Below are 12447 nucleotides of genomic sequence, written 5' to 3'. Positions count from 1 at the left end.
CCCTGGTGGTCCAGGGGTTAAGACTCCGTGCTCCCAATGCAGGGGGCACGGGTTCAATCCTTGGTTGGGGAACTAAGATCCCACATGCCACACAGTGCAGCCAAAAAACAAAAAACAAACGACAGGGAACTGCTACAACCTTCCAACCAAGTTTAATTAGTATTACTAATACTAATTAGCATTAAAATTGGTTGTCATTGATTTTCACTCAAGAATAACAGTGAACAATGTTTGCACAATAAGTATTCAGTAAATGACGTTAACTCATTCTTTTTTTAAAGCCTACACGTTAAAAAAAATACATTTAATTAATTAATTAATTGATTGATTGATTTTGGCTACGCTGGGTCTTAGTTGTGGCATGTGGGCTTCTTAGTTGTGGCATGCATGTGGGATCTAGTTCTCCGACCAGGGATCGAACTCGGGCCCCGTATATTGGGAGCGTGGAGTCTAATCCACTGGACCACAAGGGAAGTCTCCTAACTCATTTTTATAAGATGACTCAGTCTGTCCAAAGCTAAGTCCTCTCCTAGAGCTATATCCCCTACTACCCAACTCGACATCTCTACACCCAAGTCAGCCTAGGAAGACAAAAGAAGACGCTTTACCTTGCCCCAAACCTCTGGGTATCACTGAAAGGAATTACTGTATGTATGTGCTGGGGTTGCAGAAAAGTTTGGTTAGGATACACCATGTTTCCTACTTACCATACTGTGATGAGAAAACGTGTTCCCTGAAGCAGGCTGTGATATGGCACTCTGCTTCGAGTTACTGAACACCAGAGGCTGGGCAAGAGAAGGAGCCTGAGATGGATCCAGATTAGATGAATCATTCTCCATTGAAGATGGTGTCTTCCCCAACAGAACAGCAAGGTCAATTCTGGTGGAGAGATGGGAGCTTGATGAATAATGACTGAACATTCCAGCATTCCCCAACACCCGACTCAGATTATGGTTAGATCAAAATGAAGTCACTCCCCAGAAACACAAAGCCGTGAAATGCTTAATTCATCAAAATAACAGATCTGTAAGAGCCACAACAGTATCTACCTATGCTCCAATGAGGCTGCCAACCTTAATAATGTTATATATTTTAAGTTTAGTGAAATTAACTTAGTGAAATATCAAATGTTACTTTTAATACAGCAGCTCAATAATTGGGCCAAAATTTACAAATTTTTACCCATGATTTTAATACTGAATACCTGTCATTACCAATATCTAATATATAAAACCACATACTAGAATGCTGGCATCCTCAAGCAGCTTTGGAACAAGAAGGGTTTGGGGAATTTTTCCCCAAATTTTTAAAATATTTCAAGTTACTTGTGATATAATGAAAATATATACTAGGGGCTTTTCAAATTTCCTGAGTAGTAGGAGTGTCTTTTGTTTTTCATAATTGGTCTCTTTCAACTACAGTTTATGCTAATAAAGTAACTCAGGGTGGGACCCCTCACAGAGTTTCAAGAAGGCGGCGGGTCACCAGAAACACCAAGAAAGTGATTAGAGAGTTGGAACTTTCAGCCCCACCACACTCCACCCACTTCTAGAGAAGGAAGAGGAGCTAGAGACTGAATTCAATCACCAATGACTTTATCAATCATGCCTATGTAATGAAACTCTCATTAAAAACTCTTGAACAATGAGGTTCAGTGAGCTTCTGGGATGGTGAACACATCGATGTGCCAGGAGGGCAGTACACCCAGAGAGGGCTTAGAAGCTCTGTGCTCCACCAACCCCCATACCATGCCCTATGCATCTCTTCCATCTGGCTCTTCCTGAGTACTGGTTATAATAAACCAGGGACAGCAAGTAAAACTCTTTCCTGAGTTATATGAGTCATTCTAGCAAATTATTAAACCTGAGCAGGGGGCTGTGAGAACTCCCAAATTTGTAGTCGGCTGGGCAGAAATGTGCAGGTGGCCCATTTGCAGCTGACCTCTGAAGTAAATAAAGGCAGTCTTGTGGTACTGAGCCGTCAACTTGGGTCTGCGCTAACTCTGGAGAGTTAGTGTCAGAACACCCAGCTGGTGTCAGAGAATTGAAGAATTGGTGTGGAAAAAAATCACAGATATTTGGTATCATAGAAAAAAAAAAAAAGTATGGAGGTTCTTTAAAAAACTAAAAACAGAACTACCATATGACCCAGCAATCCCACTACTGGGCATATACCCTGAGAAAACCGTAATTCAAAGAGACATGTACCACAATGTTCACTGCAGCACTATTTATAATAGCCAGGACACGGAGGCAACCTAAATGTCCATCAACAGATGAATGGACAAAGAAGATGTGGCACATATACACAATGGAATATTACTCAGCCATAAAAAGAAACGAAATTGAGTTATTTGTAGTGAGGTGGATGGAGCTAGAGTCTGTCATACAAAGTGAAGTCAGAAAGAGAAAAACAAATACCGTATGCTAACTCATATTTATGGGATCTAAAAAAAATGGTACTGATGAACCTAGTAGCAGGGCAGGAATAAAGACACAGACATAGAGAAGGGACTTGAGGACATGGGGGAGAGGAAGGGGGAAGCTGGGGCAAAGTGAGAGTAGCATCAACATATATACACTACCAAATGTAAAATAGCTAGCTCTTGGGAAGCAGCAGCATAGCACAGGGAGATCAGCTTGGTGCTTTGCAATGACCTGGAGGGGTGGGATAGGAAGGCTCAAGAGAGAGGGGATATATGTATGAATATGGCTGATTCACTTTGTTGTACAACAAAAACTAACAGCATTGTGAAGCAATTATACTCCAATAAAGATGTATGAAAACAAAAAACACATTACCTCTGGTAATGACATCCTGAACATCCTATTCCTATCGCACTTCTCTTTAGGACATTCTGAATCAACAGCTATCATACCCAGGTCTAGAAATAATCCAAGAGTCTTTCAGGGGATAAAAATATTCCCTGACAAGTGTTATCTTCCTCTACTGACCCCAATACCTATGTTCAAGTTCTAAAAATTCCATAAGCCAGATCCTAGGGAAAAAAATTATCACCATGCTCAGTGGGCTAAGCAAAGACCATAATTATTAAGCAAGAGAAGAAACTATTGAACAGTTCTGCAAATTCAGAAATAAATGAAAACTTTCCACTTTCAGCTTCTCTTTACCTGACTTACTACAAGTTCTAAGTTCTAAGTTTTAATCAATACCTATGATGCTGACAAGGCTGACCTATGTATTAAAGGGCTGTTTGGGGGAGAGTTAGCTTTAAAATTGTAATATATGGATTTCCATTCAGTAGATTACTAATATCAACTCTTACAAATCTACCAATCAACTTAATAGGACCCTAATATGATTTGGTTATCATTATTACCGACACCATGGGAGTCTGTAGAGGTCCAGTGCCATTCTTCCTTACAACTAACTTAGCAGATACCCTTGGGAAAAGATACAGAATTATACCACACACTTGCCTCTGACCAGCAGTGATTGTCACATTCTCCGCAGGCAGAGGCACTGACGACACATTAGAGGCAGTGAAGATCTTGGTCTCAGAAAGCTGGAAAACAGAGGAATTAGTCACTCCTAGTGTTAGGTAGGTTTCAGTCAGAAACCTGGCACAGGTTAAGGGGAATTCAACATCAAGAAAAAGGGGAAAACTCTTTGAAGAGAGAACTATCTACTCTAAGGAATCCTGAATGGACTGACTTTCAAGCCCCTTCTATCTGTGCACAATGGTTTTATCAAAAGAGAGGGTAGAATCAAGAAACCTAATAAAATCGAGTGGAGTCACATAATATGGGCACTGAACTTACAGGAAGGTGAATATGGTAGACAGAAAAACAGAGAAAGCCCCTTTATGTTTTCCCGCTACAGCTCCCAACTCCTACCTCAATCCAAACCATACTTTATCTTCCACTACTCCTCTCAAAGAAAGGAAGATCACAGCCAAGATGAAGACAGATATAAGTTAATTCTTGGCTTTTGAGCAGTAAGGGCCCAAGTGCTGATGAGTCGATATATGGAGGAATAATTTTAACATGCACTTTTTGGGGACTTCCCTGGTGGCGCAGTGGATAAGACTCCGTGCTCCTAATGCAGGGGGCCTGGGTTTGATCACTGGTCAGGGAACTACATCCGACATGCATGCCACAACTAAGAGTTTGCATGCTACAACTAAGGAGCCGGCGAGCCGCAACTAAAGGAACCCTGGAACCACGACTAAGGAGCCCGCCTGCCACAACTAAGACCTGGTGCAACCAAATAAATAAATACATATATATTTTTAAAAGGCATTTTTTGCCTTAAAACTGACTTTGTTACACCTAGTCTCTCCACTACAAAACACTAAAATTAGGTAAACAATTGCAAGGAATAAATCTTCCTACTATTCAAAAGTTGGTTTTTTTGGGGGGGGGGGGGGCATGCTGCCCGGCCTTCTGGGATCTTAGTTCCCTGACCAGGAATTGAACCCTGGCCCTAGGCAGTGAAAGCGAGGAGTCCTTAACCACTGGACCACCAGGGAATTCCCCAAAAGCTGATTTTTTTAAAAAAACTTTTTGATTAAAATCTCCCCTCTAAAAACAGTGAATCCACTCCCCCAAATATATCATTCTCTGAAAGGTGGTTAAGCTGACAAGCCAAATCTTAGAAAGTATTCACAAAGCAGTCTAGCTCTGCTACAAGAGAAAACAATCACCCTCTAATGCTGATACATCCAGAATTTTAAAATTCAGGCCTGAAAACCAAAACAGTTTGACACATCATTTCCTCTTATCATATTCTGTCTTGACTGAATAAATACAAGTACAGGAAGGTTCATCCATGATCACGGGAAACTGTAATTCATAGCAAAAGCTTGACTGTGACCAGGGATCAGGAAAATTCTTTTACTCAGGTACTACTCCAGAGAATTCATATAGCTTGTTTATATGCCACCCATCTATGAGGTTTCCTAGTTTAGTCAATCTGGAAGATAGCCAAACCTACATGTTCATCTCAATTACAATCACCACGATGCACTCTTAGTACAAAAACAAAAGGGGTCCCAGAGTCAACCAGACTGTAAACTTAAGAACTTGGTACTGTAACTCTCATCTGTACCCACCTCTAAGCCAATTACAGGACCATACACCAATGCCTGAATGTGAACCAAATAACTGATTTGCTCCAAAGAGAGTCATGTGCCACCAGAAGCTATTACTCAATGCACTACCTGCCTAACTCCATTTCTAGTGCCCTACCCAACCACCATCTCTTCCTGGGATAAATCCGACAATCAGATATTGGACTTACACAAGTGCACTTGCCCTTTCCATAGTCTGGTTCCACAGAGTCCTGTTCATGCCCAGTCTCCTTCATATAACATATGTGAAATGTTCTGGCTCAGAACACTATTTTGGATGTAAAAGTTTTGGGTCAGAATCTTAAGGGTGAATTTTGAGGGGTAGAAACATACCCATTTTCTATCCCTAAACACCACTTAGGGATAGAACGTACTAATGAGGAATGACCTGGGAATACCTACATCTTCATTCCAATCTTCAGTTCCCCACTCCTCTGTTGCAGTCCTCCATGCACCTGGGAATAAAGGAAAAAACAATGAAGTAATTTTAAGTACCAGTACAAAGCACAGGCAGAAAATACGGACGTTTTAAACTTTTGGCAGCCAAAAGTGTAACTAGAATTTAGTAATCAGAAGGGATTCTTGGGCTTCAGAGGGAGGAAAAGACTTTTTAGAAAGGGATACCTCAGAACAACCAGGGTTTTAATAAGATTATGATTTCACAGCTACTTTCAGTTCTTGTTACACAGCTGTAATAGGAAAGAGAGCAAGACAGTAAGAAAGAGAGAGAAAATGCAAGAGACAGCAAGACTCCAATGGACCCAATGCTCCAAGCAATCTCTTAAGGGCCTTCAAGTCCTCTGACTTAGCAGTCCGTTCAGTGAAATGGCAGCAGACAATTTAAACTGAAACATGCAAGCTATACTTATTTGGTATAAGACAATACTGCAGGCAGTCTGAAGAAAGATGGCAGCAGGGGCAGAGGAACACAAATGGTTGCCACATTATAGTCAAAGGGCAGTGAAGAAGGAAAGGCCTGAAATCCAAACTGAGAGCACTGACACCTACCTGCTATGGGAACTGAATTTAAAAATGCATACTTAGGGCTTTCCTGGTGGCACAGTGGTTAAGAATCCGCCTGCCAATGCAGGGGACGTGGGTTCAATCCCTGATCCGGGAAGACCCCACATGCCATGGAGCAACTAAGCTTGTGCGACACAACTACTGAGCCTGCGCTCTAGAGCCCATGTGCCACAACTACTGAGCCTGTGTGCCACAACTACTGAAGCCCACGTGCCTAAAGCCCATGCTCCACAACAAGAGAAGCCACCACAATGAGAAGCCTGTGCGCCGCAACGAGGAGTGGCCCCGCTCTCTGCAACCAGAGAAAAGCCCACGTGCAGCAACGAAGACCCAACGCAGCCAAAAATAAAATTAAATTTAAAAATGCATACTCAGCAGAAGTCAAGTTTATAGATCGTTTTGACTTAACTATAAGAAACCCCAATGGATCTGTTCTTTTCAGAAGACACGAGATGAGATTGAAAAATAAAATATGTGTAATAGTTACCGTACTGGTCCTAACTATACAAAACACAAAATCTGACCTGTAAAAGTCATGGCACAGACAATGGAGGGACACAGTTTCTGTAGGAGAGGTCTGTAAATAATCAAACCACCTTGCATATTCCCCTTGTTTTGCTTTACGTATACGCATATCCTCAGAAAAGGAACCTGGCATTTTTTAAGGAATATAGGTGAGTTTCTATGAGACCTAAAATTCTTCCCTTCAACCAAAGAACCACACTAAGAAACAGGAACCTCTGTGTAGCAAGGACCAGAAAACGCCTTATTTTCTTCTCTAGAATAACAGTATATATTTAATAATTCTTAAAACATTCTCTCCAAATGGGGAAACTTCTTACAAGAATGAAAGAATGAAGGCATGGCATTCAGATTTCACTGTCACTGAAGAGAAATATTCTAACACCTACAAAACCCGTCTGAAATTCTCTTAAACATTTAATAATGAAAAATCCTATTTCCTAGAGAAAAATACATTCAGTGCAATGCCTTTCCCAGGACAATATTAAAACTATGCCAGGGAAATTCCAAACCACTTAATAATGACAATGTTCTCCAAATCAAACTAAAGTCCAATCTCAGTTTAGACAAGTTACAAACCACACTCTTCTCTCCCTCTCTAGTGATGGCATTTTTCCTCCCCATTGACAACCATCCCACCCTGGCTAAACTGGAATCCAAAATCTGGGTTAACACATACACACAATCCTAGAATTGGAAGTGATCTAAGAAGTCATTTACTACTGAGAGGCTATCTCTCAATGCAAGAAATTTTTTTTCCCCTGTACTCTAGCGACTGCATCTGGAATGGAAAGGAAGACTGTAGACAGCTACTAGACACCTTCCTATATAGGACATATGGTCTTGGCTAAGGAAAAGGACTACATTGAGGAAGCGTTAAGGCACAGAAAGAGTGCAAATGCTCTGAACAAAAGATTAGGGCTTCCATTCCATCAGCAAAAAGCACAGACAATGTAAATGTTAAATATTCATTAAACTAATTTTTTTAAGGAGGAAAAACAGGCACAGAATATGAGAGAAAAAAGCAGAAAAATAAAAAGCAGGAAAACAGAAAAATGACATATCCACAGATATTTCAGTTCATAAAAATCTATTAAATATCCGGGGCAGTTAGGCGCCTGGATGTATCATACCAGGAGCAGTCTCAAATTTTCGGGGATAATTTGACCCCTCAACCCCAATGAAATCAAGTCCTGAAACAAAAAAGAAAAGAAAAGAAAAAACAACCAGTGAAATTTTGCTTGTGAATGAGAATGTTTGCCCCCAACACACAATTCCCACTGTACCTGTGGATATTTTAAGGGTAGATTTGAGTCTCTTTTTAAATTAAAAAGGGAATTTGTAATTTGCTATCATGAAAACACAAAAAGAGATCATGCATGAAGCTTAAGTTCAAATCATGAAACTTTGAAGGGAATGCATGAAACTATACTCAACACTTTCACACTAACAAGCAATTCACATAATTTTTCATTCAGCCACAAATCAAAAATTTCTGAGTCTAGCCTCCCAAATCTGCTATTCTCTACTCGATATAAATAAACACACACCTCTTTCTTCCCTCTCTCTTTTCCCAACCAGATCCTTGTTGAAAATAGCTAAGGCTTTCAATCTAGGACTGGGACTCCATGCCTAATTTTGTATCCACAACTAAAAACAAATCCCTCGACTTCTATTATCTTTTCTGCCAATAATAAAAAGCCAAATACCCAAGAACGAACTACAGCTCAGAAACATATCTGTTATTCGGACTGTTACCAATGCTCTACAAAGCCATCAAGAGATGAATGAAGAGCAGTTCTAATGCCTCCAAAGTATAAGTTAAAACAGAAAAGGATATTTCATAGCCAAATGGTTAAGGGACTTCAAAAAGATATCTAGCTTGCCAATAACTCAACTTTAGCCTCCACCAATGAGAAATCTGTATTAAAAATGAGTTTATAAGATAGCTTGATGAACAACAAGCAAGTAACATTCAGGACCTGAGGTACAGCATATTGTGGGCAGTAGATGAGAAGTGATTTGTGCCAAAGACCTTCCTAAAGACGCAGGATTAAGGTAACTGATTTCTGAAAGGGGGTAAGGCAAATTTAAATGGATAAGGAGTCAAACAGCCTATTTCATGCTCTACTATTAACCCTTCCCCCACTTTGTAAGAGGAAAAAATTCTCAGGCTTTCCATGTGCTGGCTCAGCCAGAAAGAGGTAGCTGGTCTCATAAGAAAGTACTCTGGAACCAAGAGGCTGTTCTATTTAAAGTAGTAAAAGTTATCTCTTACTTCCAAACACATCTTGGTGTATCCCACAAGCCTAACATATCCTCAAACATATATACACTACCCAAATATGCATCAAAGTCAGCTAACAAAAAAAGCGAATCCCATAATACTCTACCACACCCAGAAGACTATCCAACAAAGAAAGGCAGAAAGTCTCCAGATTTCCTTCTTGCCCATAAACTGAGATTTCCCAAAAATTAAGGGAAAAAGATAATCCTATCTCTGTATGCAGAAACAAACTGACAGTGGGCTTTGATTCTGGGCCCTATTCATCTTTACAAGTAGTGGCTTGATTAATTCTGGATATCTTTTCAAAAGGCAAAGCTAAGTAGCCAAACAGAAACACTAGGAAATACAATTGGAGCTAATGGTATAATGGAAAGAGCATGAGCTTTGAGAGTCAAAAAATTCTGAGTTCAAACAAATTTCATAACCACTCTTGCAGTCTAAGTCTTGTCATCTGGAAAGTGATGATAAATAATGTCTATTTCATAAAATAGTGATGAAGATCAGGTGAAACAGCATGTATAATGTGCCCATGGGCACAAAGTAAATGAAGGAGAGTACACTGCAATTCAGTTGTCACCCCTTTCCTCTCTCTGACTCAGCAGCCAAAAACTACTCCACTTTTTTGTTAAGTATATCCTCAAAAAAATTATTTCTTTAGATTCCCAGAGACAAGAAACTAATAAAAGTCACTCACTCGTCCCATCATCTGGTTCAAAGTGGCCAGTGTTGTTCCATGTATTGCCGCTATTATTGCCATAGTTATCATCAGTATTGGCCGGCTCTGCATAATCAGCTGGGTTAAAGGTTCTGGGAGAAAAAAAAAAAAAAAAAAAGCTTAAAAGAGTCTCTGAGCTCTAAGCAGCACCAGTGAAAATTAACTCAAAAGGAGGGCAATCAGAATCTTGATTGTCTCTTTCCTAGTACAGATCAACCATGGCCCCATTCTATAAGCCTGTAAGCTGTCTACTTTTGCTCACTTACCAGCTTACCTAAAATTTCATGGTATGATCTTTTTTTTTATAACTTTAATTTATATCCACTATCCCTTTTGGATTAGGACACCAATAAAATCCACATGAAGATTTTGAGAAAATAGCAGGTATGTGTATTCAAATGAGATAAAATAATTCAGGTGGTAAATGCTTATCTCCCAGAAATAAGCCCTATGCCTATACACACCTGATGAAATAGTCCAGCAATCTTTCTGATCACATTTTGGTTATAGCTGCCTATTATCCTCAGGATACCAGGATATTAACCATGCTAAAACATTATGGTAATGCTTAAGGAAAAATTAAAGACTTTAACACTGGATCAATGAAACTTACCCCATTCCTTGAGCAGAAAACCTTCCTCCCCGCCTACCAGAGCCACCTAAAGAATGAGAAAAAGAGGGAGAAAGAAATATTTTAGAAGTTGATATAAGATCACCTTGCCAACAGAGGCAGCTTTGGAAAGTAAGTGGTTGACATCATCAGATATTCCTTCTCTCACTCTGTAGCACATCAGTTAATATAACACAGCAGGACAATTATTATTGACAAGGTTGTTCCTTTGCTGATCAAACTGCTGGATCCTCAAGCAAATACAATAATAGCAACAATAAAGAGCAGAGGAAATGACATCTACCTTCCTTCCCACTGCCCACTCAGTAGTCTCTAGAATTTGCATGACACTTCAACAATTAAGGTATCCAGAGTCCATGTGAATTTGTCTGGTTTTAAATAAAGTAGACCCCTACTAAACTAATAAGAGTAGCTTGCCCCCAATATCCATCCCGCCAACAAACTGATCACCTCTGCCTCGGCCACGACCTCTTCTGCCTCTTTCTGTGCCTCTTCCAGAAGGCCCTCCACTCTTGGTGCCATCTAATCCATTTTCCTGACCTCGAACTGAAATTTAAAAACAAAACAAAACAAAACAAAACAAAACACCACAGATGGCCAGAGCAAAGTGAATAGAAAGTATGTACATAAATGGTATGTATACATGGTGGTGGGGAGACAAAAACAAAGAAGAGAAAATGAGCTGGAAGGATGGAACATGATGGTTACTAGGGAATGGTTACTAGTCAAACAATTTTACAAACGGCTACAAGGTAACTTCATGCTCAACTGGTGGCTGTTGCTAGAAAAGGCTACATGCAAGAAATGCCAAGGCCTCAGAACAGATGCTTTTAAGAAAAATCATAAGGATGATATAATGGTTACTAGATCCAGCCTCGCAGAGCCCTGACATCCCTCAAGTCTAGACATTACTAACCCACAACTGGTTTTGTTAAAGCCCCATGCATACACTCTCGTCCGCGGCTGGCACCTCTCCCCCGTCTTGGTGGCCCACCACGTCGCCGACTATAGTCTCTGTCCCGGTCTCGATTTTCTTTGCCTTCCTCGTTGGATTCCGTTTGGCCACCGTCCTTCTGTCCTGAGACTCCTTTCTTCTTCCCAACCATCTCCCAGGAATGCTAAAGAAGAGCAGAGCATTCATGTCTAATCAATATAGGCTGCTACCAGGAAACCAGAGATAAAAGCTGGGACAACTGTTAACCATTCTCCTCTCAGCATCCACATCTAAGATAACTTCTATTAGTTTATTTCTGTTTAAGTGGAGAGTATAGACAGAACCTCAAAACAAATTCTACACCTATCACTGCAAAATTAAAGCCCTTTTTGTAGAAGAGGTGCTTATAAGCAAATGGATTGCAGGGATCACTTCCAAAAGGGTTACCGAGATCTCTGTCCAGTTCAGTCACTCGGCGTGGTAGTCAAAGGACCTAGTTACTTACTGGACCTTTCTGTCAAGTGTGTTTCCTGGGCTGAAAAAACTAATTCCCTTTGGATTCAGTGACTCCCAGTTTTTTATAGCCTTATCCATGTCAAATAAAGCAGAAAAGAAAACTGAAAGTTTGTAAAAGTTAACTCTGAATTCAGAATGAACGAATATCATTTGACTCTTGAGTATATTCTCTAATTCAGCAACCTAGAATTTATGAGGAAAACAACTATACCTACTCCCCAACCCACCCCCCTTCACACACACCAATTTCCTTTATTGAAAAGAAGACCAAATAGCAGTCAGGAAAGCACAGCCCTGGCCTTGAGACATGCTGACTATAGGAAGCCTTCCATTCCTGGTTTTATTCACTGTGTTCTCCCCTATACATCCTGAATTGCTACAATACGATTCAACCTTCCTCAAAGCAGTTCATTCCAGATTGCAGGAGGGAATATTTACAGTAAGGAAAATGAGCTAAACAGTCTTGCAAAAACTCATTCCTTAGGAAAATGAGTTTTATAAATTTGAAGGTTTTTTTTGGCCTTGCTGTGTGGCTTGCAGGATCTTAGTCCCCTTACCAGGGACTGAACACTGGTTCTCAGTAGTGAAAGCGTGGAGTCCTAACTACCAGCGAATTCCCTATAAATTTAAAGTTTTAAACACACAAATACATTGATTTACAAATTTTTGCAGAAAATATGTACAAATGAAAGTTCCAGTTCAATCACCAAGACTATCAGAGCTTTAC

At 40.2% G+C, this 12447-nt stretch overlaps 1 protein-coding gene across 13 annotated transcripts in view; it reads right to left on the bottom strand.

The window, feature by feature from the left end:
- Positions 1-12447, bottom strand: part of UBAP2L (ubiquitin associated protein 2 like) — a 42363-nt gene that overhangs the window by 20850 nt on the left and 9066 nt on the right. For 8 of the 13 annotated variants that reach the window (XM_079919796.1, XM_079919794.1, XM_079919789.1 and 5 more), the window contains 8 exons: positions 11220-11388; positions 10721-10816; positions 10253-10298; positions 9619-9731; positions 7771-7830; positions 5495-5547; positions 3441-3526; positions 708-879 (listed from right to left, as the gene is read on the bottom strand). In XM_079919796.1, the coding sequence (XP_079775922.1) occupies positions 708-879; positions 3441-3526; positions 5495-5547; positions 7771-7830; positions 9619-9731; positions 10253-10298; positions 10721-10816; positions 11220-11388 (795 nt within the window). The remainder of the gene's footprint in view (positions 1-707; positions 880-3440; positions 3527-5494; positions 5548-7770; positions 7831-9618; positions 9732-10252; positions 10299-10720; positions 10817-11219; positions 11389-12447) is intronic. The other 5 variants (XM_079919790.1, XM_079919800.1, XM_079919791.1 and 2 more) reach the window with 1 other exon arrangement.

The sequence above is a fragment of the Stenella coeruleoalba genome (assembly GCF_951394435.1).
Source record: "Stenella coeruleoalba genome assembly, chromosome: 1".
Taxonomy (NCBI): domain Eukaryota; kingdom Metazoa; phylum Chordata; class Mammalia; order Artiodactyla; family Delphinidae; genus Stenella; species Stenella coeruleoalba.
Note: the sequence above shows the minus strand (reverse complement) of the source record. Positions and strands in the feature narration are given on the sequence as shown.